This window comes from Ornithodoros turicata, chromosome 3, assembly GCF_037126465.1.
Source record: "Ornithodoros turicata isolate Travis chromosome 3, ASM3712646v1, whole genome shotgun sequence".
Classification (NCBI taxonomy): domain Eukaryota; kingdom Metazoa; phylum Arthropoda; class Arachnida; order Ixodida; family Argasidae; genus Ornithodoros; species Ornithodoros turicata.
In genome coordinates this window covers 85722542-85750095 of record NC_088203.1, presented here as the reverse complement: position 1 = coordinate 85750095, position 27554 = coordinate 85722542, and the positions used below count along the sequence as shown (strand labels likewise).

At 44.9% G+C, this 27554-nt stretch overlaps 3 protein-coding genes across 4 annotated transcripts in view; 2 read left to right on the top strand and 1 right to left on the bottom strand.

Moving 5' to 3' along the window:
- The first annotated feature begins 99 nt into the window (after window positions 1-99).
- Window positions 100-13131, top strand: LOC135388743 (heterogeneous nuclear ribonucleoprotein K-like). Of its 2 annotated transcripts, none has more exons than XM_064618509.1 (10): window positions 100-311; window positions 5275-5305; window positions 5709-5806; window positions 6327-6383; window positions 7609-7652; window positions 7824-7896; window positions 8911-9293; window positions 10511-10654; window positions 12130-12200; window positions 12956-13131. In XM_064618509.1, the coding sequence occupies exons 2-10, from the start codon at window positions 5284-5286 to the stop codon at window positions 12961-12963; spliced, it is 900 nt and encodes a 299-aa protein (XP_064474579.1). In that variant the 5' UTR covers window positions 100-311; window positions 5275-5283; the 3' UTR covers window positions 12964-13131. The 2 variants fall into 2 exon arrangements, with proteins under 2 accessions (XP_064474579.1, XP_064474578.1); XM_064618508.1 differs by having other exon boundaries at window positions 8899-9293.
- LOC135388742 (snRNA-activating protein complex subunit 3-like) lies at window positions 12525-17162 on the bottom strand. Its single transcript, XM_064618507.1, has 9 exons — window positions 16742-17162; window positions 16598-16675; window positions 16440-16536; window positions 16221-16370; window positions 15433-15567; window positions 15010-15092; window positions 14791-14955; window positions 13444-13554; window positions 12525-13295 (listed from the first exon to the last, which is right to left on the bottom strand). Exons 1-9 carry the CDS (start codon window positions 16930-16932, stop codon window positions 13148-13150), a joined length of 1158 nt encoding a protein of 385 aa, XP_064474577.1. The 5' UTR covers window positions 16933-17162; the 3' UTR covers window positions 12525-13147.
- Window positions 17163-17210: 48 nt separating this feature from the next.
- The window catches only part of LOC135388741 (gamma-tubulin complex component 4-like), a 26136-nt gene continuing 15792 nt past the window's right edge, over window positions 17211-27554 (top strand). Inside the window, exons 1-10 of the mRNA XM_064618505.1 lie at window positions 17211-17255; window positions 17330-17395; window positions 17488-17593; window positions 17645-17790; window positions 17853-17909; window positions 20329-20408; window positions 22565-22694; window positions 24007-24139; window positions 26325-26449; window positions 26504-26660. Of these exons, the coding sequence (XP_064474575.1) occupies window positions 17548-17593; window positions 17645-17790; window positions 17853-17909; window positions 20329-20408; window positions 22565-22694; window positions 24007-24139; window positions 26325-26449; window positions 26504-26660 (874 nt within the window). The 5' untranslated portion in view covers window positions 17211-17255; window positions 17330-17395; window positions 17488-17547. The remainder of the gene's footprint in view (window positions 17256-17329; window positions 17396-17487; window positions 17594-17644; window positions 17791-17852; window positions 17910-20328; window positions 20409-22564; window positions 22695-24006; window positions 24140-26324; window positions 26450-26503; window positions 26661-27554) is intronic.

The following is a 27554-nucleotide window of genomic DNA, read 5'->3' as shown; positions in this document are numbered from 1 at the left end:
TCATATCCATCGACCACCGAAGCCCGAAGCGCGCCACACCGTTCCCAGCGATGTCTGCGATCCGCGTTGTGCGTGCGAGGGTGCGCGCAAGGGATTGTGGGTTCTTTTACCGTTCTTCGTTTCGTTCTCTTGGTGCGTGGACTGGTGCGCAAGCTCGTTGTTCTATGTATTAGTTCTACATCCTGTAGCTGCAATTTTTTTTATGACGGTAGTGTCAATCGGAAGACCACACGTTTACCACTGAAGACTTTGACAGAGGACGACTGCTGTAAGGCGTACTTGAGGAACATACCGAGGCTAAATTGCTTTAGGTAAGCCACTCTCTATCGTAGTTAGGCTTAACATGGCGACTATTTTTGATGAAACAGGCGAAAGGTTTAATCAGCTACGCGTTAGATTGAAGGGGCAGCGTTATTATGTGTTCGTTCATAGTTTTGTATTATCTTCAGTATGCATTTGTGGAATGAATACTATACTACCTGCATCGGGTCGCATCTGTAAATGGGTTCGATGGTGACCGGCACACTCGAATTAAGCCTGTTGGTATAGCCGTACATATTCGTCTGTGCACGTCTTCCCGTACACGAAGGGCTAAAGTATGTTTGCCCGGGTTACTTCGTCTTTCTTTCTCGTTGGCGTTTTAACAGGTCTTGCATTTGGCGTTGTTGCAAAACTCGGTCACAAATTGCATCAAGCTTGCACAATTCAAAATTGCTTGGTCGAATATTTTGTGTGGCACTCAGGAGCTTGTTCGCTTCGGTGAGCGAAACATGCGTTTGTATGCCAGTTTCAGGCAGTTGGCGGGTGCTGTTTCAATTTCCCTCGTTCACATACTGATAAACACCGGTTCAGCACCCGATCTGCAGGACAGCTGACACTCATAGCCTCAAGAATCGTGGTTAAGGGTACTAAAACGTACCCAGATTTAATTGGAAACATTTTGTGTGTATTCTGGGTGGGGTAATGCAATATCTGCGATGCGAGCATTTGGCACACTTTTTAAATTTCTCTAGAGAATTATCACGGGTGGAGGCGGCGTATAGTGGACACACACACACACACTGCTCATCCCTGAAATGATCACCACACACCCCAAAGGTTTTATATATACTATTAGGTTCGCTGTGTACCCTGGATCAAACACTGCCGCTCTTCAGATAATTTTTATTCCCCCACCTTTTTTTTCTTTGGAGCCCCACCGCATAGTTTGGAATTGCTGATCCATTGATTACGATCCTACTTTAAGATTATGGCTGTTGTAAAATCACTCTAGCTTGTTGAGAAGTAGCTTTTTACCACAATTGCGAGCCTGTCCTGTCTACTTTGTAGTGTGTGCCTGCATGTTCCTGTGCCTCCTCGAACTCAATCGAAATTCTGCATTATTATTATTATTATTTACAAATGCAAGTGATTCAAAGTTAGCCAGTTTTAGATAGAATGGCGTAGACCCAGGCTAGCTGGAGGATAAGCTCCATGATAGGTACTGGTATGACATTTAGCTGTCACACAACAAGCTTGTCATGCATAATGTAAAACCTCGAGACTAGGGAACACGAAAGGACAGACACAAACACGAAGTCTTCGTGTTTGTGTCTGTCCTTTCGTGTTCCCTAGTCTCGTGGTTTTGCATTGTGCATCATCTTCACCAGCTCGCTTGCTTCCTAGCCATTATTTTCAAGCTTGTCATGACGTAGGTGACTGATCTGGCCTGTTAAGTCATGAGTGACTTCAGATTTTAATATAAGGGCAAAGTAGACGACACATGAAATTGCTCCTTGTGATGAACCAATGTGCATTATAACCATTATGCTTGGTTTGTGAGCATTATGGAGGATAGGTTTTGGATAATGAAGTAACACAAGTTGGAGTTCTAAGTGGAACCCAATAAAGTTTTTAAAGTCAACTGCAAAAGCACGAAAACATTAGCCAGATTAGCGTTAGTTATCACAGGCAAACAATTATTTAGTTGACACGTACACCTTTGCACGAATGAAGGTTTTGATGCCCCTCCAAGCAATGTTCCAAAATGCATATATGTTGCTGGAAGGCTGTGCAGATCGAATGCCGACTATTGTCGTGCGCGTAGTATTTCTGGCGCCAACTAATTTTCTTGGCGTGCAGCAAAATATAGAAATTAGTGACACGCTGCTTCCCCCCCTCGGCTTACTGCCGTAAAGCCAATCGATTTATTACTGCTTGCCTAGTAATGCCATCTTTCGACACCAGGTGTGTCTGTTGGGGGTGGGGTGCCTCAGATGAGATACATCCCACGCTAGCTGAATTTTTTTATTCGAATTTGCGATCGTTTTTGATGTCCCCCTGGAAACGTGCTGTTGTGGGTGGTGTCTGGCGTCGTCCAATCACAGGGCGTGCTGGGCACGTGCCGCATCGCGATGGCAACGCTCTGTTACTTTCGGTTCTCGCTGGACAGCAAAAGGCGTCGGGGCAGCTTTTTTGTGAGCACAAATCTGTTTGCAATTGAAAACATTGGGAACGCCGTCGGCGACAGTCACCGCGGGAGAATGTTTGTGTATCGATTTTTCGTTCGTTGTCGGCCCTTCCTCCCCCCACGAGGTCGCGATATCTCGCGCGGTGGATAGAGTTGAAGCTGTTGGACACCATGTGTTCCTAGGGTTCCGATCCCGGCATATGTTCATGTCCCGAAATCCTGGGGTTTCGGGACAGAAAAAATTCAGCCTTCCTGACAGCTAATGGATCGTGATGCCTGTGCAAAGGAAAGAGCGGCACCTTACCGAACTTTGTTTTCGGGCGTCCCTTCCACGAAAAATATCCCTTGCCATCCGAAACTGAACCGACTGAATCGTACACGACACATGAGAAACACGCTAGCTCACCACACACAGCCCACGGCTGGGAACAGCCACGACTCCACAAAAACGACAACTTTAGTTAAATGAAGATGAGTGTGGAGTTTCATTGCCAGGGGCGATGCCCTACCCCATTGCTAGCGCAATGTGGTGAAATGGATTTGGACCTCGATGTTCCCGGTTGCAAAATCCCCGATCTGGAAATTCCCGTTCTCGAAACAAGGAAAATCAAGGAGGATGCTCGATTGCTTCGTAAGATGGTATATGCCGCGTTTAAAAGCACGATATCCCTACACCCAAATTCACGGGTTTTTGATGTCTGTCCAAGTCGCACCAGCTCCGGTGGCGCAGCGGTAACGCGTGCGCTTGGAGACTGGGAGGTCCGCGGTTCGAATCCGCGGGCCGGCTGTGCCGTCTGGGGTTTTTCCTGGGTTTCCCTCAGATGTGTAATAGGCGTATGCCGGCACAGTTCCCCTGAAGTCGGCCCATGGACGCAGCTATCCTCCCCCCGAGCGGATTTCGCTCGGTCTTCCACTTCACTCTCCTCCTCTCCACCACCTTTCCCTTCCCGAGAAACATGCCGCCTAATCAGGCAGGCAGACCTCTCGGGTTCCTCCCAACGACACTCCTCCTCCTCCTGTCCAAGTCGCTTTAGCAAACGAAAGCCAAATTTTAGCGGCCGTTAGGCTTAGCGGGGCAGACACGACGGAGCACCACGTTGGTTGGTTTATTATTAGGTTAATCCAAGTTTGGTGTTTCCATTTCTCTGTCCGGCTTAGCCTAAGTTTGCTGTTGGCAGTTTCCCGCGCGTGACTGTGCATTTTATAGTCAAATAAAGTTTATTTCCAGTAGTTTATTTTGCAGCGGGTATTTCGATCACTTTATTTCGAGCTACACCCGTCCTACAGTGTCCAAAAACTTCAGGAGTCCTTTTAGGGCCGAGCGTTTTTTTTTTTTTTTTTTTTTTTGGCTAGATTTGGCCATGGACCAAGCAATTTTGACATGCTGGCAGAGTCAAGCTGATTTAGAGACACTGAAAGCGTGGATAGGAAAGGTTGGTAGAGCGGGCAATGAAGAAGGATGTGCTCTAGGTCTTTCAGATCACTGTGGTGACGGTCTCACAGCAGGAAATCACAAGATCTGTGAGACCACACAAAATAGTGCAGAAGCGCGTCTGTCGCCCTTTTTTTCTTTTCTTTTCATCTTCATCAATGGAATGTCTGCGCCAGAAAATTCCAAATGAAACTCAAAGCAATCTTCATGAATGGGTCCATTTGAAAATGAAAAGAAAAAAACAGCCTTTTCTATATTTTTTTAAATAGGAAACTAGTCTCCTAGCTATTCCAGGTCAGACCACAGTATTTGTCATGGAAGAACTAAAAAAAAAGAGAGCAAAACTCATCAATAGATAGGAAGCTCACGCTGGTCCAGTCTCGGGATCCATGCTTAGAGAGTGTGTTGTAGCAGGGACTTCCAGCCGATGTGGCTACAAAACGAGATATTCATTAAAAAAAATTGAAAGTTGTCGAGGCAAAACAGAGGTGATGCCCTTCAAAACTACTGTACAGCGCGGAAACGAATTTCAGCGCGGCCGCTTGTTAACGTAGTCGCTGAACCGATGCAGGGAAAGCTACTCCTTCAAGCGGTGATTCCTTTGGAACTGATTGTGGAGCCGGCTGCAAGGACTTCCTTGTCGGCGGTAATGCTGCTGCCATTCAATTGCAATGATGGTTAGCAACTTCGTCGGCTTGTTATGAGCCGACGAGGCAAGCTTTTCGGAGAACAAGAGTGTGAGGGAAAACGGGTGATCTTCGCGGATCCGCAGTTTTTACAAAAGATGCACCGACAAATAAACAACAAAAAAAAAACTTTTATCTGGTTTGAACCTGTTTACATTCGGTTACGTCTAATGTGTGATTGCATTGATACAAATGTAAGAAGCAGGCACGTCATCACAATATCTGAGCGGCTGCGTTCGCGAAGTTGACCAAGGCGAAGTTTCATCTGTTCTTTCCCTTCGTAGCAGATCATGTTTTGAGATCTAGCAGACGACGGGCGCAGAAGCGCGATATTAGCATTAATGCGTGCTGTGAAGTTTTTCATAGATAAGGGGTAATTTCCTGACTTGTGCGTGGATTTGTCAGATTTGCATGGCAGTGACGTTTTTTATGCAAACTAGCCGATCAATCGCTTTGAGAGAGGTTTTGTTTTCGTCGCTGTTCCCATGACAACACACGGTTGGACCGTTGGCGCCGCACAACAGGTGGAGGAGGAGGGGTTGCTCGGCTGCCTGCATCATATCGTTTCTCGTGTGATTGTTCAACCTCACCATGTAGTGCTCGTACTATCCCTTCCGTACTCTCGCCGCCTCCGTTCTTTTCGCGCGTCGGAAGGAGACATCTTTTTCGGGTGATCTGAGGGATCCGTTTCTCTTTGTCTTTTCCAGACGTCTTGCATGATGGAAAACAACGGAGAAGGTAAGCTTTCGTGATCAACGATTTCCCGTCGCACGTGCGGCAAGGGCCACCTGTTTGTTTACGGTTGCGTTGCCGTGGTGACGACGCTAGCCGCATTGATTGCTTGCCAGATGAGATGTCAGTGCCAGGCATGATGAAATTTTAATGGAAGCACAAAAGGAAAGGAAAATGGGCGGTGGCCGTTTTCATTCGCGGTCCCCGTAACGAATGAACGGGCGGACGGCCGGGTGGTGCACAGCGTCACCCTTCCGTTCCGTCCGTCCGTCAGCCGCTTTCGCAAGGCGTTGGGATGGATTCGGCTGCGAGACTTGTTGATTAGGGTGGTCATTTGTATTCATCTACGGCTTCTCACTGCGAAAGATGCAGCTTTTGGTTGGAAGTGTTGTGAATGTTGGTTGTTTAGGTGGAGTGAAGAGAGAATCTGTCGACGATGAGGGACCCAACAAGCGGTTCCGTGGTGGAGGAAGAGCGGTGGACGTGAGATTTCTCCTGCAGAGCAGGGTAAATTTTATGCTTTGTCACTTCCGTTCGCAACAGTTTTATGGCAATGTTTAAATCGTCATGTTTAATGGATACTGAAGGGCAGAGTAACGTTCTGTTTCGAATTCTTATCGTAGCACAATTTTATTTCTCCTGAGCTTTACACAGAGAGAGAAGGAGAACTGCAGGTTCATTGGTTTTATGGCTGGCGAAAATGTAATTTGCGTCCGAGCCATAAGGCCATTGGTGTTAGCGAGCCTCTAATTTTCGCGGACCGAATAATTTAAGGGGCGTGCGAAAGTTTCTAACGAGATTTAACACCTGGCTGGAACTGCAGACTTCACAGTCGGTGACTGTAAAGCATTCGAACTACTTTAGAGCACAAGCATGCGCAATATTGCTTTTATCAAATGTGATCCGGGCAATCTTGGGCCGGTCACAAAGAAAGCAAATTAAAGCTGCAAGCTTTAGCATCCTGGATCTGTGAAACTTAGTGGCCGTGAATGTGTACCCTGCGCCTGATTTTTGGGCAATTTTCCAGAATGCGGGGGCTATCATAGGCAAGGGCGGCGCCAATATCAACAACCTGCGCAAGGAGGTATGTTTTCTTTGTCATGATGCTTTGTTTGTCTACCTATATTGCCTGTGGTTTGGCAAGTAATAATATGAGGCTCACATTTGCATCTGCTAGCATGACTTTTTAAACCTCACACTCACACTGTTCTCATTGTAAGCTACCGATCAAGTGTCCGTGCCGTATGCCGTGTGTTTGCATAGGACCAGGGATAATCACAATGATCATAATCAAAAGCGAGAAGAAACAAAAATTTAAGTGGAATTATTAAAACATATTTGCACTCGAAAGTTGTGTTGTGGTGCAGCAAACAAAATTTGCTTGACGTACCTACAGGTTGAGATTGACTAAAACGAGACGAAAGAGAATTGCATGGCCTATTTCCTTCTCTCTGCAGTCATTCTCCTGACCCGTAAATGATTGCGCTGGATATGCAAACATCAGCAAAAATTTGAAGCTGGATGCAGTCTTGCTGCAGTATGTTGTTACTTTGCACATTATCTGAAGTCCCTCCCTGCCTTCTTTTGGTTGCACATCTGATGGCAAGCATGAAGCACCCCACACACAACAAGCGTGTAACACAGGGCTGCACGAATAGTCATTTTAAAATCGAAGCAAATGGACACGACTGAATCAAATAGTTACATAACTGGACCGCAAACGAAGTGAATAGCTATATAAGCGAATTGTATACATATGTGACATAAGGCAAACAGATCTTCGCATGTAGCAGCATTCACTTTGCGTTTTCGGGCTTACACGTGCAGCTATGGAACTTGAAGATACATGCCTTCAGTTTGACAAATTTGACTGAAGAGTTTCACGTTCAATTTGGAATTTGAATTTAATACACGATTATTTGCTTCGGTGTTGGAAAAATGCAAATATTCGCGCAGCTCCAGTGGTGTAGCGGCTTGATCGGTGCCTTACAGCAGTGTCCGTAGTGTCATGAGTGTCCGTGAGCGGCATCCATGTTCTGGCGCATTGCGGACTGAGCTAGTTGACTCTTTGGGTTGTGTAAGCACCGAGGAGACCTCTAAAGCAAGGATGGTGGAAACCAGGTTTTTGGTCTGTTTCCACAGTCCTTCCTAGTATCTCGGGAGATGCCTTAGTCCCCCTAAGGGGTATGTTTGGAATGCGCGTGAGCCCCACAGCGTTTCTCTTTCGCCCTCTTCCATGCCCTGATCGGTGGTTTCCCCTCCGACCCCCTTGCAAAATCAAATGGCCGAAACCCCCGTCCGTCCCCCAGTTCAAAGCAAGTATCTCTGTGCCAGACTGTCCCGGCCCTGAACGGTAGGAATCCTCCCACACTTATTTTCTAAACACTATATTTGCATATATATATATATATATAAATATGAATATCATATGAAGTTAAATAAGGCTTTGCAGCACCCACTCTCGCAAACTCGTAGCCAGCTGCGTGGTGCCCCCCCACTGACATTACTTTTGCGTGCGCCACAGGATCCTGTCAATCGTTGCCGATTTGGACACCCTGGGTGAAATTCTGCTCAGCATCATCCCCAAGCTAGACGAGGTGAGTTGGCGCGGCCACATCTTGAAAGAGTGCACTGTTTGCAAAACTTGGGCAACTGCTTCCGTCGGGTGCGGACGTAATGGTCATAATTCTGTGAGAAATTAGGATGCTTCAGCACAGGTAGACTGTCATGTTACAGCACTGTTTGTTCCCTTTCTCTCGCATGGAGGAAATAAAGCAAAAAGTAGGAAACAGTTGCCACTACTGTTATGTCATAAAAAAAGAACAGAAAAAAAAATGCCTGCTATGAACTGCTTTTCAGCAGCGCAGCAAAACCACGAAATGTGTTTTCTTGCAAGTGGACTAGAATGATAAAATATGCGAAGTCGTGAGGCATAGGTAGGTCAACACTTTCTGAGGAATTCATCCAACATCGCATCATGGTGGACCTTACTCACTAATCAAATACGGTATTTAAAAAAGGCTGGCTGTAAAAACATAAAAGACAGGACGACGCAAGGCACTTGAAGCTAACGTCAAATGGTCATTTTTACAAATGGATATAATATTAAGAGCGGTAGAAAAACCCCAGTGCAGGGAAAACATAAAAGACAGGACGACACAATGCACTAGATGCACCTGGCCAGTGTCTTGTGTCATCCTGTCTTTTATGTTTTCCCCTGCACTGGAAGTTTTTACCGCTTTTAATATCGTAATCCATTTGTCGAATGACCGTTTGATTTCAGCATCGCATTACGTCACAGACCACCATTCACATCATTCTCCACAATGTGACGTGACAGTGAATGATGTCCGTGATGGCCATCGTGAGGGAATCTGCTGAACTATTCTATGTCGTAAAATTCCACACTATTAGGGCCTGCATTATAGACAGTACACTTTTGCCAGTTTTGCAAACACTGCACTCTGCAAGCAACACTGTAAAACATACCGATTGTCTGACTGCCCACGGACAGTTGCACCATTGTGTCCAAACAAATATCTGTCGACCCAGTTTCAATGCATGCAGTTTGCTTTGTGCGGTCGTGACGTTTGGTTTAGTTTTCGTCGCAGCACTCTGGTGGCGCTAGCGGGCAGGCTTCGGAAAGCGAGATGCGCCTGCTGCTGCACCAGAGCCATGCGGGGTGTGTCATTGGTCGAGCCGGCTACCGCATCAAGGAACTCCGAGAGAAAACCGGAGCCAATATCAAGGTGCACGGCAGCTGCTGCCCGGCCTCCACTGAGCGTGTTGTCAAGATATCCGGGGGACCCCAGGTCGTGGTGGACTGTGTGAGACAGGTCTGCGAGATCGTCAGCGAAGCTCCCATCAAGGGTCTCAACAAGCCCTACGACCCTCACAACTACGATCCCGAGTTTGCGCAAGAGTACGGAGGTTACGCGGAGGGAGGTACGAGTGAGAGACGCGGCGGCGGAGGAGGAGGAGGAGGTGGCGGCGGGTAAGTGGTGTCAGATATGGCCCATAAAGCAAAAGCGTTCTTTCAACGCCCTCTTTGCTGTTAAAAAGTGCACAGTGCTGAACACACTTCAGATGGATGGGCCAGTAAATGCCCATGGAGGATTTAAGAATGATGTTAAAGGAGCAATGAAGTGACATTTAATGACCAGGAGCCACCATGCAAAATATTTTTGCTCTGCAGTGTGTTACAGCTGTGCAATCGAATTTAGAAGAAGAAAAAGAAACTGAGAAAGCAGCCGCAGACAGCAGACACGATTATTGCGTGGCGTGGCGTCACTGTGCCTTGTTTCTTTGTTTTTCTTCGCAACTCACACGAGGGCCCAATGTTCAACTTTTCGTTATCCCATAACAATCGTTAAATGCATCACTTCGGGCCCCTGTGCTTCTGTGTGTGCTTTCTGGAATGCGCTTTTTTCAAATTGATTTTTTTTTAGATGTGCGAAACAGAGCCCCTGCGCTTGCTTTGTAGGTCACCTGCACTCATTGTTCTTTATCAGGAACTCGTTTTATTCATTTGAGAACACTACGCACTGAAAAACAGAAGGAAACAAATCGGGGGGGTCACCTTGGTGCTTCTTTTCATGCGATGAGAGTTAATCCGGGGACTCCAAACAACACCGTTCCGTGTTCCCCAAGCGCCTGTCCATCATCATACTTTCACAGTGCATCATTGCCTTTGGTGAACAATCCAAAATTGCCATCATTAATCTTGCTTGTCCGAGGTGGTCACACACTAGTTCCTTCTGGTAATCTGAACCATGGTGTACCCCCAGTGGCTGGAACTGGCAGATACTAGACTCAGTCTAGCTTTGGGGTTCTGTGAGGTTTGTTTCGGCAACAAGAGCAGTCCCATAGTCCAAGAGTAGTCCTACCCATAATTTCTCTGTGCCCCTATTGACCTGTATTCTGGTTATAGAGTGCATCTAAATGTTATATTTGGGTAGGTTTTGATGTTCATAAACTCTGGGTAAAACGTCTGTGTTGGAAGATGTGAAATGCAGTGCACAGATTGTCAGCAACAAGGCATTCAATTGAAGTATGCAACATATGGTGGTGCTGGGCCTATTTTGTGTGTGTCCTCCTACGTTTAATGGCCTTATCCACTACGTGACTATGTTCTCTTGTGGAAAGGATGTGGACAATTGTAGATTGGTAGGAAACTTGGCAGGCACTGATAGGAAGTTACTCTCCGTACAGTGCAATGCCATTCTGGCGGGATGATCCAGTGGAAGGAGGAGCGTTCGGTATGCCACCCCGGCCCCCAGATGCAGGAGCCAAGCGTTCCTGGGGAGGAAGAGGGGGATTTGGAGGCTCAGGTGGTGGATCCTGGGGTGGACAGAGGTGGGCATTTTTCTTAGTCTCTTTTAAAATGAAATACGCTATTTGATACACAAGAGAACACTGCACTGACTCTAATACACCATCAGACGGGCGCACTTACGGCCGTAAGTGCATACTGTCATTAACTCCTTACCAGACGGTGAGCAATACGGCCTTTGCGACAAAGCTGAGATAGAAAGGCGATGGCGTTCCTGCAAGACAGTATACAGTGAAACCCGCGTACAGCGATATTGACGGTAATCGCGAATTCCATCGTTATACGGGGTACATCGTTAGACAAGGGTTGACCTAAATAGCGCCCGAAAAGTCGCGCGCCACCCCGCGTGTAATAACAGAAAAATAAAACAGATGCTAAAAAAACGCGAAGCTGTGTGACATCGCACTGGCTTGTGAGAACAGTGATCAGAACTCGTGGAGGGAACCAGGGAACATATCAGGATTACATGTCACCATTCCGCAAGTCGGCTTCACCTAACGCCTGCGCGCTTTAGGAGAAGCTCGCTTTAGAACACTGTCGCGCGACGCGCGGGAGGAAAGCACGTGCTGGGCCTTTAGAGTCATCGCGCGCATTTGAGCAGCATTGACCAAATACCGAGACACAAACGCGTTACCATCGGCCTCTTTCACTGACAGTATTGGAAAATTCGCTGTCTATTTTCTTGCCGCAATTTTTATTTTGATTTAATTCTTTTAATACGAATTTCGGATGTTACGAATTTTTTCCGCTACCCCGTGAGATTCGTATCATCGACGCCGCTAGGTTACCCGCACGGGACAGCGTCCAACATCGTTATACGAGTACTCGGAACCACGGTCTCCATCGCTGTACGCGAGTCGTTTCCCCATAGAAACAGTGTATATTTTGACGGTAAAATCATGAACCATCGTTTTACGAGGGATATCGTTATACGCGATATCGTTATCCACGGGTTTTACTGTACACCATTCCATCGAGACTGCCTAAGCCTCGTCACCAAGCGCCATAAGGATTCCGCATGTTTAGTTCGTTCGAAATAGGACGTACTGTTCTGTCACCTTTCTTCTCTTTATTTTTCTTTCATTTTTCTTGTGCATTTTTGCACTTTGCTTGACTTTTTAATCTCGTCCGTTCAGTTCACCCTCGAACCACTGCATGCGGCATTGCATAGTGTCGTCTGCATCCAAAAAGTCTGACGCCACTAAAAAAAAAGTGCAAGGCACTTCAAAGCAAATGTAGCTTGCTGTTGTATTTTCAAAATACGAACCAAATGTTTTCGTGTACTCTCAGTGAGAAAAAAAAACGACTTCACAACGTTCGTAGACTTGATCGGCAAAATGCCTTCGCAGATACCGTCTGGCAGCTTCCCAGAGCTTAAGGCCGTATCTAACTTGCGCCCAATTCAATGCCGTATATGTGCCCGTCTGACGGAAGTATAAGACACTCTCCGAAAGTGCCAATCTTCGCTGGTAACTCATGGCATATGACTCTGTTGCAGAACTTTCCAGCGTCCTTTCAGAGGTGGCAGGGGTGGATATGGTGGAGGCCGTGGTGGCGACGGCTATGGCGGTGAGGTTCCCTCGTTATTTCCTTTCTCTTGCAGGCGGAGAGACTTCAAACCTGAGGGCCCCCCTGTCTGGAAGACTAGTGATTTTGTTGTTTTGTACTAGTGGAAACAAAAAGTCACTATCTTCGGACAGCGGAGCAGCCCACTACCATCGCTGCAGAGAACGCCTGCTTTTCATTTGAAGAGGTGCTAGGATCTTGAGAAATATGTGATGTAGGAGTAAATGTGGAGGCCTGTTGTTCTGGAACCGAGATTTGTTGCCCCCAGATACAAGATGAATTATCCAGAGCTCAGCATACTGGGTAGACAAAGGATTAGGAAAATGATTTCTCCATAATGTGACTTTATTGCTAAGGATGAGACTAATGATCCAGGGTAGCTGGTCTTTGGAAGCATGCATTCAGCACAAGCATAAAAAAAAGTGATTGTAGCAACGTAAGCACCCAAAATAGTTTTGTTTCTTTTGTGTGCCACCAATGAGCATCAAACTGCCCCAAAAATTAGCAGTCTTTGATTTGATACAGAGTGCCAGTTAACTGTCAATGGGAGCTAATCTAATGACATTTCACTGTCCAGTGAAGAGAGTTGGGTCTCCAGCGAGCATCAGAATTACTCTCTCAATCATTGTGCTACAACCTGTGATCATAACAATGCATGGCACATGGAGCACCGCCTCCATCCACATGTTCCAAACACGTGTGATGATGTACCGTGCACGCAGGACTGAAATGAACTCTTTTTTTTCTCTCTGCCGCAGACCGATGAACGGAAGCAGAATATGGCCTTGCAGCAGCTGCAGATTTTTGTCTTGTACATAAACCCCCCCATGCTGGCTCAGAGGACCTCATCTTTTAGTATCATCACTTTTTGTTATTAACAAGAAGACAAACATAGTGCTTGATTCCTGGGAAAAATAAACTTTGATCTATCGGGCACGATGAATGTGATTTCATAGCACTGCATTCCAGTCAAGGAAGGGCTGGGCTCTGAACTCTCCAATTTTCTTGCCAGATGCAGTGTAGTTGTAGGACCGGAAGCAGACTTCGCAGAAAAAGAAGGGGTTGTCTGTGACTCTTTCGTTTCCGTAAGTTACCCACCTGCAATATGGTGTGAAACTGTTGAAACTCGCAGCGGTAAGAGCAGAGTTTGCAATGAACATGCTTACGCTGTATCATGAAGAGAATGTTCTTAATGAGTAGGGAATTTATAGAGACTAATTATCCCAAAATTGTCACACACACTTACTTTGCAGTAGCCTGTCTACACATCATGCAGAGTACTCTCTTCCCAAAGGGAAAGCTTTTGAGAATCATGGGGTAGTCTAGGATGTGTTTGCTGTCTTCTGCATGCATCATCCTAAAATGGAACAGTTGTTCTCACTTGGCAAACTATGTACTAGGGGGCACCGCTGTCTAAAATCATCACTACGTGGTCTACCTCATCTCGAATCTCCAGGTGTTGCAAGACCATTTATGGTCTACCTCCAAATACAATATTCGCACAACACTTTCGAGCGCAACATAGGTAATATGGGACGGCAAAGTACTGAATGGCCATTTTAGCTAACGGTGTCCCCAACAGTACATATGAACCCTTCTTGATCACGCGCACCCTGCTGTCCTCTCTCCATCTGTCCACATCTGTATGCCACTCAGCCAAACTTCCTTCGCGGCGCTAACACAGAATTTAAAAAAGAAGCATATTGCTAGGTGTGGTTCATAACATCATAAATTTTTTTGTCTACCTGTCTGTCTTGACAAGGTAAAAACCTTCAAACACCTGTACTCTTCCCATAGCTCTGGCCATTCCCATTGGTTGTACTAAGAATGTGACCTCTTTCATGCTTCCTCCCTGGTGGGGACGCTTCTCATGATGTCAGTGCCACATTAGTTCCTGTATTCACAGTGCTGGGTTCCTTCACGTCTATTACCCCCTTTGCTATGAAACTTGGAATGCAGTTTCACATTGATGCAAATAATTGCATTTTGCATTTATTTGAAATAACTTGAGACTAAGTGTGTCAACCCCTTGAATGTACGTTCAACGTTTACAGATAGCTTCCTACACAATCTCGCCAGGTCTCGTTTTATTTCCAGGAAATTTTCCCAGTATGATTTGTACCTCTCTGCAGTGTCTAGTTTGAGGTATCATTTAGACAGTTTTGATCAGAGGGCTGAAAAAGCAACGATTTTCAGGTAGCAGAGGCTGACTATTCTAGGCAAACTGGAATTGAATAACCTTAATTTTTTTCATGACCCCCCACCCCCTGGTATAAAAAACATTTCGGTTCGACACCCTGCCCACACTATCTTTAAAACGCTGCGTTTTATGGTGGAAAATGCACAAAACCTGACAACACAAGGGTGTATCCTTTGTAACACAATAAAAAAACCTCCCTCATTGTATTGAAACCTTACCTTACCTTACCTTACAGTGAGTAAAGGTGAAAGCGAGAGAGATTATGGTTTTAATGGCACAAAGGCCATAGAGCGCCAGAACTACGGTGAGTGTGTGAGAGATGTTTATGGGAGAGATGAGAGTGGGATGTGAGAGTGTGTGGTAGTTAAAAGCTATCTACAGGTGAAAGCGTACCTCACATCCATGAACACAATGAGGTGTTCGCAGTATCCCTGGTGCACGTAGAGGTAGGGGTAGCCAAGTCTGAGTTCGAGATCCAAGATTGTGGTTTCCTCCATGCGCGCTGTTTTGAATGGTCCCACCCCTCTCTTTGGGTTCTGTGCCCATTCGCAAATCACCCTGTAACAATCAAAGGCGGTGGACCATCACGCCGGACATTCACCAAACCCTTACTGGCTATAGTCTCGACACAACGGGTCAGACATGTCGTTGTAGAACGTATCTCCAATGAAAAAGAAGCCGGACTTGTAGAGGTCCTAAAGGAGAAATGAGGGTGTACTGCGAGAGGTGACGTGATCAGAAACATAATCAAAACCTCACTGCACCCCACTGTTCCATCATTCAGCCGAATACTTCTACACCCTTATTTTTAATCACTGCACATGTTTAATTAATCGATCAATTATTTAATTAATCATCGAACACCATCTGGCTCGCTAATGTAGCTCAAAACGTGCGATCATGCTGCCACACACACACATGCAGAAATGCCTCAAATGTGTCACTTGTCGAAGTTTCTTCCACCCTTGCTGCGTTCCTGTTGTGAAACACATTTTTGTGCAACCTGCAATAGTTGTTTTAGTGATGAGTTCTCACCGTTGCTTTTGGGACTTGTGCCATGTCAGGATCCTCACTGAAGTCCCCAGGCACTGCGACATCTGACACGCAGGTGATTTTTTCGCGTAACCTCGTCAAGGTCTGGCATCCCAGGATGGCAATTTCAGATTCAATCTGGAAGTGGAATTCCCTGGGCTGGACTACTTCAAGCTTCGTAGGTTTGTTAATTTCTGGTGGAGCAGTCCAGTTCCAGATCAAAGCCAAGGAAATGCTTTATGATGCAAAATATTTCAATTCAACTTGCACTGTTACTTGCAACCAAATTTTATAGGCAGTACTTTCACTGTCAGCATGTTACGGTGTTTTTGTTCCGCAAAGCAGACAAGACCTAGACAAGACCGGCATTTCATCATATCTTGGAACAATCCTCGATCATAGTTATCTCAGCAGCAGACCATGCTTATGTCACCGTAAAACCAAATATGTGAACGTGTGGTTTACTCTTTTCCAGCGGTACTCTTCTCCCCTCTGCGGTAGATGTGAAGGCACCATGTGAAGACATGCTTCAAGTTTCTAATAGTAAAGTACAACATGAACGCAAAAACACCTCCCAAGTTGGACAACATTCCATAAAGAACAACCCCCTTTGTGAAGTTTGTCAGAATTTGACAGCACCAGCATCTGCGCTATTATTGGTGCCTTTACCATCTGCGCTGCGCACTGCCACAAGTAGTGCACAAAGGCTTGGAAAACTTGAGCATGAACGCCAAGTGCTAAGAAATCCTGTCACACGTATTTGAATTGCAACAAGTTTGCAAGACTATCACCTTGTATGCCAAACAGTTTCCCATCCTGATTTTCCTGACTCCGGTTTGCATATTGAGAGGCTTGAACACTTGAACCACTACAGCCAACTCGGGCAGCTCAATCCTCTCGTCATCTGGGAAGGTTTCCTTACCATTTGGGGTCACGAAGTTCTGAAAGAATGTGGGAAACGGTAACAACAAATCCAGATTACCTAGTGTTTGAATGGATTTTTAACGAACCACTTTGGTGGAGCAGTTATTTCTTCTGAACCCCCTGGAAATTTTTGTTCGATACATCTCGTTTTCGGCTCGCTTTCCCAGGTCTTGTTTCTGCAGCCTACAGAACGAAACACGTTTCAACACCCTTGCAGATATATGTGTAAACTACGTATAGTTACCTGAGCGTCATTAAGTCAACATTATCGGGTATGTCTGTCATGTCCACGATTTCTTCCCCGCAGCATAAAGTTCGCGGTCTACATGGAATGAACAACTAATTAGCTAAATAATCCTCTCCCGTTGAAGCACGTGAACCTAATTACCCGCAGTCCTCCTCGAGACTCTGGACTACCGACTCCGGAATATTCATCAAACGTGTGATAGCTTCTTGCAGAGGCCCCTCATCCTGTTCGTCGTCTTGTTTTGTCACCTCTATCCAGTTTTGCTTAAAGTCACGAATATTTATCTTCTCTGTGATCCAAGGACGCATGTCTGCTTCATGGATTTTCTCCATCCCTAGGCAGTTCGTGCTCTTTGTGCTCAGAAAACGGTACGTGGATTCTGAACGCAACTGTAACCAAGCATACAAACTGGCGCCATGACATGCGTTCCAAAAACGAAACCAACTGCCAAAGGCATTCGGCCAAACGGGCCACACGGTTTCAGTCACGCGAGAAATTTCCTCTGCTTATCGACAGAATATAGAATATATATGAATATACATATATTGTCTCTTTATATCTTACGTGTCTGACAGGCTTACAGGGTCGATGTTGCTTGCATGAGCAACGGTATTACGGCTGGTTGTCAGAGGCTTACTCCTCTTGCTCCTCAAAGGTGGGATCAAATGAACTCATTTTAAAAGTGTTGAAAGTCGCGGGAATCGGATTTAAATAGAAACGATGCTTCAGGAACTCTTGTTCGCGCTGAGCGGTTTTCCTGGCGATATATTTGTTGAAGACAAGGGGACCTTTACAGTAAGTAATGCATATGCAAGCAGAGATACAGTGACATGTCGAGCTGCAAGGTGTTCTCCAAATTTACCTTCTGTTCTCACCCTACCTTCCAGATTGCAAAGGGAACCGCACTGAACCACCCTTTCGAGGAAGCCGTACTCAACAAGTTGTGCATGCTTGGGTACTACTGCAAATATTTAAAGAACTTCATTCGGCAAGGTGGGAACGAGAAGTGTCGCCGTTACACAATTAATCTTGTCTTACGTGCAGCCCAGGACAAACGAGGTTTCTATTTGGATTCCCTGTGTACCGGTCTTAAGGAAGTCCTTGGAGAATACTTAAATACAGTGGCAACATTAGAACAAGAATTTGACGAGCAGGTGTCCTTGCTATACGTGCAGCATAGGCTAGAAAAGGTCAGGCGCTCTCCATGTGAGCTCTTGTTTCTTTGACCACTTCTTCCACCATCTTCCAACAGTACCACACCCTGTTCCTGCCTCTCAAGACGCTAGTGGACGACGTCACGGAAAACAAGGTGGCTTGCACGTTATTATTCTCTTTAGTGTTTTTGAAAGTAGACTCACTTTAAAGGAGCATGGAATGGAGTTAAAAAAAATGTCAGGGAGTTTAGAAATTAGGATTACAAGCCCTAGTGCACACATTCGCAGGAAGAGTGAGGGTGCAGCCCGCAGTCCTTGTGTGCAAAATAGCTTCCAAACTTGCAGGTCAGAGAAGCTCCTTTCATTGGCTGCCAGTCAGCAGCATCACGTCATGCGCAAAATAGTGTGGTGCACACCTTTTCCCTTTCTTTCTGTTTGTGATTATATTTGGCGCCACCCGCCGCGTGTCTGACGCAGAGCAGTCGACTGGTCGCGTTGCTGTAACAGACGAATTACGGCATCCAATAAAAGTTCTCGGTTGGTCTGCCATCACAACATGCCAGAAGGAGCTCCTAGAGCAGAAGGAGAGTTCGGCACCGCTGTACACGTTCTTGTAAACTAATTTTCTCACGAAATGTACGCTTCCCAGGGAAAATATTTTGCGTACCAGTTCCTGAGGGCATTATGTTATTTTCACGTGTTAAAAAATATATCTTCGAGATGCCTTCCATGCTCCTTTAAGTTTTCGCCATCCAAGAGAAAGTTGTGATAGACAGTCTTTCAGTGTGTAACCCACCAAAAAATCAGTGAAACCAGGTTTAGTTTGGGAATGCACAGATGCATAATTTCTAGAGCTGTATGTTACACACTTAAACGTGTTCTGTTAGATATACGTTCAACAGCACGTATACGTATTTAAACGTTTTCCCAAGATACGTTTAAACGTTTTCGTTAACGTACAGCGGCACGTATACGTATATAACATTTTCCTAGGAGACGTTGAATCGTTTTCTTTTACATAATCGTTTTTAATCGTTTTCTTTCCTCCTCTAAACACTTCAGCTTACTTTCCTTGAAAGGCAGCGCAGGGTATCGTTAAAGTGGCATGTTACTTTGTCCCGCTCATTTGTGACCGTCTTATGTTTAATAAAGAACAGTCACAGTGCAGGGCGCATTTTATTCCGTTCCTTGGTGGGTGTTATCCTTTTCTCCATCCCAATTTGTTCATAACGAGAGGTGTATGGCTCTTTGTGGGAATTTGCGTCGGCGCATCATGCCACAAAACTCGTGCTCATCCCTTTTTTCCCACTGTGGTGCAAGAATGATATCATACGGGACAGTGATTGGTTCTTTTTCTACTTGGTTCATGTTAACGTGTAATTGGCAAATGTTCTGGTTTTAGAGTCCAATAGTGGGAACCAGTAGGAAAGAGCAGGTTCCATGCTTCGGGCTAAAGTAGTCGCTCAAGGTGACAATCTTCCGCGTTGGTCTTTTCACCAAAATACTACTCGCATAAAGAAGATAAATACAGAATTTTTAGTATAAACTACCCAAAAGATTCAAACGTCATCACTGCCATTACGAGCTCGACATGTTTAAAACTACAGTGAAACACGTCGGTTCATAATGAAATGTACGACGAAAGTGAACACAAATAGGGTTGCTTAAAAGCCAAATATGAACTGAAGTAATAAGCTACTTATAGGACAGCGAGAAACTGGCGTAACTGATGGGAACCATGGACGCGCCAGGCATAACGGGGACAACTTCTGTCTCTGTCCCCGCAATGCCTGGCGCTTCCATGTTTCCCATTAATAAAGATAAGAAGTTGCTTAAATAGCTATCCGTTTCGAAAGGCGTTGCGTTTGGTATTAACAAGACGTTTAAACGACCTTGACATAACATTCAACAGCTTCATTTTAACAAAATGCTTAAACGTTTCACATTAATGACACGTTTAAACGTTTCACATTAACGACACGTTTAAACATTTCACATAGAAGCGTCTGATCTTGAAAAGAACTGCTGGTAATCTCATTCCAGACAGCGTTAATAAGGCGACCAATGCAGTGCAGCCGACTTGTGGAGTGCAGTTTCTGGAGCGTGTATGAGTGATGCCCATGACCCGCGCGCTAGCTTGCCAGTTCGTAGCATTGGTAGCGACCTGGAGAAGTGTTCGTACTATGTCCCGAAATGTAACATGTTATGTACATGGCGCTCTGCTGTGGGGTTTACAAAAATTCTGTGATCGTATAATGGCGGTTCTGCTGCATTTACATGTTTATGCTGCTTGCCTCTTCACAATTTGCAGTACAAACCTTTCCAAATACCATCAGTTTCGGTACAACGAAATATCCGACACCACGAAAAAAATTGCGATACCTGTGAATTTGGTTATATCAAAGTTCAACTGTACTTTGTTTATAGCCCTCTTCATTTTTGAACAAGCAATGCTGCATCAGCCAATCATGTGTACAGATAGATGACAAATGCATTCTGTGCCAATCATTTTGAATGTATTGGGTGCATGCATATGAAACTGAAAGCGTCCACTCAATTACCACACTTTGACAGGTGCATGGCTGCAATATATTTGGTCTGGTGAGCAAGTATGCTGTCACTGGGACACCCATTCTGAAAGAAGCCCTTGACAGGTAGGAATCCAGTCATGGTTGTTGCTGCAGAAGACTAGGGAAATAGCATTCTGGACAGTGGTAGAATTATATTCCTTGATAAGTTATTTAGAAAACTGTTACCTGCTTACTTTCCAAGCTCCATAAAGTAGGCTCCACAACATTATCGGCAACAAGGCAGCTATATCGCTGCATGCCGTACCTAACGCAAAATTGTGGCTAGAGCTCTGGTGTTCAGAAACTCTATAGATCAACTCAGCCAAATTGTGAATGCCAAATGTGTTTTTAAAACCCCCTTGTTACCCTCTCACATTGGGGATGAAGGAAAGACGCATCTTCTAAGAAGCGCAATGAACAAAATAAAGAAAAAAATTGTGTTCCTTCACTAATTTTTTGCGCGCAATCTATAGAACGGATTTTTGTTCTGAAAATGGCTACGATATCAGGTGACCGAAAGGAACAGGTGTTCTCATTAGGACAACTTTGTACCTTTTATAATTAACAAGTTAATTGCTGAAAGTTAGTTAAGACATTGCCTTTGGACTTTGCTAATGCCCTCCTAGGGAGTGCCCTTCAGCATATGCTATATTGCAATTGATGTCATCTTGGAAAAAGTGTTATATACATTTAAAAAAATCTGTATACACTTAGCTGGGACACCCTGTATACTAACGGTGATCTACAGTATCCGTGCACTAGTAGCGCTGGTATTTCCACGTTGTGGTGTACATTATGCATCAATGTACGCTGTACATTGGATAATTTTCCAAATTCTGCTAATTTCCAGGTGTGTGCGACTGGAAATACAGTATTAGTTAAGTCTATGCCATGCAGCTTACATACTTTCTTTTCTTTTTTCCTTTTTTCTAACATTTGTACGACTCATAGTTTATCATAGCATATCACCATTCAATGGATCTTTTGTCATCCAATCCCCAAAGATGCATGCAACTTTTTACTTGAATACAGGTGTTGTCATTCACATTAAGCAATATACAGTCAAGCCTGCCTATTATGATCTTCGACGTTGCGATAACTGAAATATTATGACCAAATTGTGGGTTCCCACCAGCTCACCCTTTAAAGTGTGTGCAAAAAGTCTGATTCAGCGATCATCATAAAAGCACATCCTTATGTATGGCGATCAGAATTCTCCCAGCAGCTACTACCATTTATTACCTTTTGCTACAATATTTTACTTTCTGTCAGGTCCTAAAAACTTCCGTTTGACATCGATATGAATATGCTCTGATGCGGTGCCACCTGACCACACGTGTGCAGTGCTGTACTTTTTGTATAATTTACATTTGTAGATATCCGTGACTGTACTGTTTGTGTGACCTTTTGTGCCCACCATATTACCATGCATCACTAGGTATGCCAGATTTTGCAATGTAACTCAGATTTTCAAAATCGCATATTGGACGAACTCGCATATTGAACGGACCCAAACTTGAGTGCCGAAATGCTGGTACATACTTTTTTATTCCCCGCACATTAAACGTACCCTGACTTTAGTAGCATGGCCAGAAGATGAGGCAGAATCGCTACGTTCGATTCCAGGGAGATCGCTGAGGTTATCTCAGAATAAAAACGGGTGTTAAGTGTACCTTAAGGCTGCATTCACACGGGCCAACTTTCTGCACCAACTCAAACTGACGTCTTATGACCAACTTCCAGGCGGTGACGTCGCCACATTTACACGTACCAACTTGGTAGCTCCGCCCACAAACAACCTTACGACAATCTGAGTGTACGGGTTCAAATCCAACTGCTGGTACCTTTTTTTTATTTTCAACAGCTGTTATTCAAACCAAGTAAGTTTTCTCCGCCCGAAGATCGCCAGTATCTCAGAAAAAATGATAAGTTTATGTGGCGTTAGTAAAAGAAAAAGAAAGATTTCTCAGGTGCTCCTATAGGATTTGAACCCATGCCAGGTAATATGGCACAAACGAAATCACTTAGCGCCCTCGCTCCTGACGTTGATCGGCAAGAACGTCACAAATTCTCCAAAGTTTTCGGTCGGCCACTGGCTCCGAGCACCTGGAGTTGGTCATAGTTGGTGGAGAAAGCTGGTACATGTGAACGCAGCATTAGGGTAATATGGTACTGCGTCTGTGTTCACGTGTGTCTGATGAAACTGCATGTGTTCGTGAACAGAAGCCCCTACTTTTCAGGGTACTGTTCTACGTTCAGCGTGCTCTGGTACGCCAATCCACCTGCTGGATGATGCGAGGCAACCTATTTGACCCTTTCGATGAGTTCTTTATTCAGAGGGAAACCCCCAACAAGGAAGGAGACTCGAAGGTGAGCCATGGAGTATTTCTTTAGGATAATTAAACTTTGTTCAACCACAGGCAGTAGACCTGGGAATTGGGATGATGTGCGCTAGGAGAGAGAGAAAAACATGTTTATTTGTGTGTTTATAGCAACGCCACCTAGATACAGGAGGCCTGCTTATTGCTTCCTCTCCCTCCTTCGCTACGTGGACATATATAGTCAGAATTCGTCTGCTACTGCAATTCACCGTTCTGTGAATTGAAGAACCCGCAAATGATTGCAGCTTATCTCAAACCTGCAGACCTAAATATTTATGCAAAAACTGCAAGTGCAATACGTTTTGAGAAAGATTGAGACCGTTTTGCGCTTTATTTCCAAGATTTCCCATTTAGTACGTGGGGATGTTCAGTCACAACTCGCAGACGACAGTGGCTGTTCTCCATGGCCAGGACCGCTAGAAGCACGTTCGGGATTGGCTACGGCCGTCGAAAACACGATCCTGATTGGCTGACTCTTAATTGTTACGTCACGTCGACAAGCGCGCAGGCTTTCTGTATCTAGGTGGTGTTGGATTATAGTGCGTCATAATTACGCAAAGGTGGAGGAGCCGCGGGGGAGTCCACGGTTCAGACATGATTCTCGGAATAAGAATTAATAATCTGAAGTGTTATCCTGTTTGCTGCTGCTGAATCTCCTTCATGCTGCTTGTGGGCACATGGAAAGCTTAGAAACAAACAAAGTGCAATAAAGCTGGTAATTAAAAATTTACTTGAAACCTCGTTTCTACATCGCGGTGGTCACAGAAGCATTGCTGCAAAAATACAGTTGAACTTGTGGATGTACTACAATTTCCAGAAGGAGTAGTTAGTAGTTACAGTTAAACTGCAAAGTAATTGGTGTCAGCACTGTTAACGGCACTACTATACACGCGTGCAAACCTTGCATTTTGTAAAAGGCTGCTTCTGTTGTGTGCCATTCTGATAATGGATGCCATTCTGGTTATCCAGCCAATAGTGAGGCATGTGCATTCTTTTCTTTATTTTTGCGGTTGTGTTGCCATCGCCTATCGCATGCATGACACAAAGCAGTCGAGCGGTCGCCATTCTCCCTCGCTGTAGCAGCCAATTCCTGGCAGCCAATGAAAGTGCTCTTGTGATCTGACATCACAACACGCCAGAAGGAGCGGGGAGAGATTGCCGCTGCACGTGCTCTTGTTCGAGGCGCCTCTTTCATGCTCCTTTAAACGTTTCTTTTTAATTTCTTGTCTGTGGGTGCTGCAGTGCTATATGAAGCATTGGCGGCGGCAGTTTGGCAACACTGACTATATGGAAACTTGCAGGATGCTCGTGATTCGATAGACAGTTACAGCCTCAAGGTGGAGCTACTTCCAAGTTGCGTTCCGGTTTCTCTGGCAAAGAAGATACTTTTTACCGGGTCCGCTGTCAGGGTCTTTGCACAAGACAATCCTTCAGGTTAGTGGCATCCTGACTTCCCATGGTTCGGTGTAACCTGATGCAAGGCAATCTATCGGTTTAGTGAGCCTAGTTTTAGTGGAGACTGCTCTGGTGGGCTACAATAATCTAGATGTACAGAAGCCGTAGAAACTTTTACGGATTGAATCTGAAACTGGAGGAGAGCTAAATGTTCATACAGTGGCACTTTACTTTTCACAGACAGGCAGTTTGTCAGCCATTTTGTTTCTGCCATAAATGTCTCTGAGTTGCAGTTATAGTAGGTCTGTGCCAGTATTCAGCATTTCCCGAATAATGGAGCAAATAATTGAATACTGGATTCAAAATTTGACTTCAAATTGAATGTGTAATTCAATATTCAAATTTAATTTTATTTGGTCTCTTCAAGACCAATAATATTCATATATTTCTGAAGCTGCATTTGTAAGCCCTTACATACCAGGAGAGAAGGTGTAAGACAAATTGGGTGCTGCTTCATATGAAGTGTATGCCTATATACGCCCTGTAAGCGTGCGGGGTCACCGCGGATGACGCAAGAGTGATGTTTCAAGGACGACTTTGATTGGCTGGAGAAGACATGTGCTCGCTCCAAAAAGGTAAACAAAGCAGCGTCCAGGTGAAGCGGAGCGGTAGAACAGCGAATACGGATCTAATATCGACATCAGAAGTGTCGTTTTTCTTTCGTGATGATCTTGGCTGTTTGAACAAACGTAAAAAAAAGTTGAACGAAGGAAACATGCTTAAGTTTGAATTCCTGGGCATCTGTATTAGTTCGAATGCGCGTGCTTCATTCATAGATCGTTCATAGAGCGTGAGGGTTACGCTGTCAACCTATGGACGTATCCAATGTGGTTAGTAACGTGAGTAGTGTATTTAAGTATATTTTTAAAAAAGCCAAATTTAGTAATCGAAGTTGAATACTTTTTCTGTACTTCTATGTGTTTTCCAAGTTACTTTGAAGATACTACTCTGTGCGTCACCCGGAGGTCAAGCGAAAGACTCCCTATTGTCGCCGCAATGTGTCATGTACACAATGCTTCAGCAACCGAGATATTCGGGACATCCACGTCCCTCTTGGGAAGGGGTAGCGTACGGTGCCTTGGGTGGTTTGAGGGCACGCAGGATGCAATGTGAGGACCTGAATGGTATGCGGGTAAACTATCCAGACCCTATCAGACAGGATAGAAGTCCGGCGCCGAAATGTGACTTCAAAGTATATAGAAAGTAACGCGTTACTTTTAAAAGTCCTGAAGATGGTGCCTCGGTACTGTGGAGTCAACGTAACGACTACAAACAACTCTGGTATCTGTAGCGACGGTTGATTGCCTTCTCCCACCCCAACCATTTGCCTTGTGTTTGCTTCAGGTACATAAGAATTTATGTTGTATTTACCTTGGTTTTAAAATCACTATTTGCACAGCCCTAGCAATTAGAGTTTGTGAATAAAACTGATGCACAAGCTAAACGTATGGGGCGATCAGAAAATTGGAAATAGCTCTTCTCAGTGGAAATTTACTTCCCCAAATCAAAATTGCTTGGTCCCTTGCTGAATCCAGCTCACCAATGCTCTGCGCTCAAAGCTCTTTTGACCTTTCTGGACACAATAGGACTCTGATCCTTATTGTGAATGGGCTCATTATTTCATTCCCTGCATCACCACCAGCAATGGGATAGAGTATCGCCCCAGGCTGTGAAGCTCCCCATTCTTCATCTCCTAATAAAGTTGTTGTTGCTTCCCCAAATATCGCAGCTCTTGCCTTGAAACGTCAGCCATTGTGAGCACCCTTGTTGCTAAATTGATTCTGAGCACGAGGGAGATGAACGCGCTGTGAATACAATCGGGAGGACAAAGTGTTGAAAAAATCCGCAAGTGCTATTTCCTTGAAGTAGCTTCTATTATCGTTTCTAAAACAAAAGCAGGTACGATATGCTTCTGCGCGCTGCAGTGTGATGTTTTGTAATCACGTTGCAAACAGTGCATAGGAAAATGAACACAAATTTCTTCCTAACCCTGCACGACCACACCAGAAATTGTTGCCGTCTAGACGCTTGCAAATGATGAAATGCTAAAATGTGTTTCTATCTGACAATATGCCTGTCATATGTAGTCATGAATGAGTTTGTGATCATTTGTCTTTAAGTCCGTGCTGCAGCGTTTTTGTCGCAACAGTGCCTCGTGTTGCAGGGCAGACGATTTACGAGGACGCGGAAGAACTCTCCAGTCGTTGCTCAGAAATGGAAACCAAGCGAGACTTGACCCTCCAGGAATTTGAAGACTTTGTGGAAGGGGTTCGCTCCCAAGCAGCCACGGTAATTTGCTCGTGGATATTACATATTGGGTGCTCAATCATTGTTCTTGTGCAGTACCTCTGGCGTATCTTTGTTGAGGAAGGTAGCTTGGTCTCTCACCTACAACTGATGCGCAACGCTTTCCTTCTGGGTCACGGAGACCTGTTCCAGCACTTTATCCGAGCGGCTGATCCTCTCCTGCACAAGCGACCCCATGCAGATACAGAATATGGTCAGTGAAACTGCTGTTTGTCTGCAATGTATATTTAATAAAGCGACCCCAGAGGGCACATAGCAAGAGGCGCACGACTGGAATTGGCCATAATAGCAGACGACAAGAATTTCTCTTAGTTCAGCATGGACATCGATGAAATGATGGCCTTTTTATTGTTAATTTCATTGTTTAATCAACGTTAATTGTTTTAATTAAAATATTTTTAAAGTGCTAATGCGTATCTAACGCGAGATGCTAAACTTACATGTGTAATTGTTCCGCCCTCACTCTATGCGAACAGTATGCCACCATTTGTTCAAACAAGACAGCAGCTGCAAGCTGTCGTCTGCTGAATTTTTCGATGACCGCACCCTCCTCCGAAAATCGCTGCAAGCTCGAAGAGCGCCCGGCGAAGCCTGCATCGGATGAGACTTCCCAAAGTGCGCCTGTGGAGAATTCAGATGACACACGATTATGGCGTTCAGATGGTGGGAAAAAAATGCAGTACCAAGTACTCAAATCAAAGATAGTTGCTGTTGTGCTAGCTGGTCAAAATAAAGATTCAATGCCGAGGTGGTCAGTCTGCGTCAACAATCAGATCAATTGAAAATGAATCTAAAAACAACATTTTCTGATTTGATGAGGGCATCGCTAGTCATGTTCAACCTGAGGATGACATTACAACCCCTGCAACTTTAACTCTCAACTTAACTCATTATCCTACATGTGAATGACAATATACTTAAAAGAACAGCAAAGACTCCCTTCATAAATTTTTTACTTTTGGCTGCGGCATACTGTGCACCACATAACATGCGCTCTTGCTTAAAGGAAGATTACCCTAGCTGACCATAGTGTGCACGAGGTCTTTGATGTTCAGGCGCCCAAGAAATTCCTCTGTTCCTTCAGTGA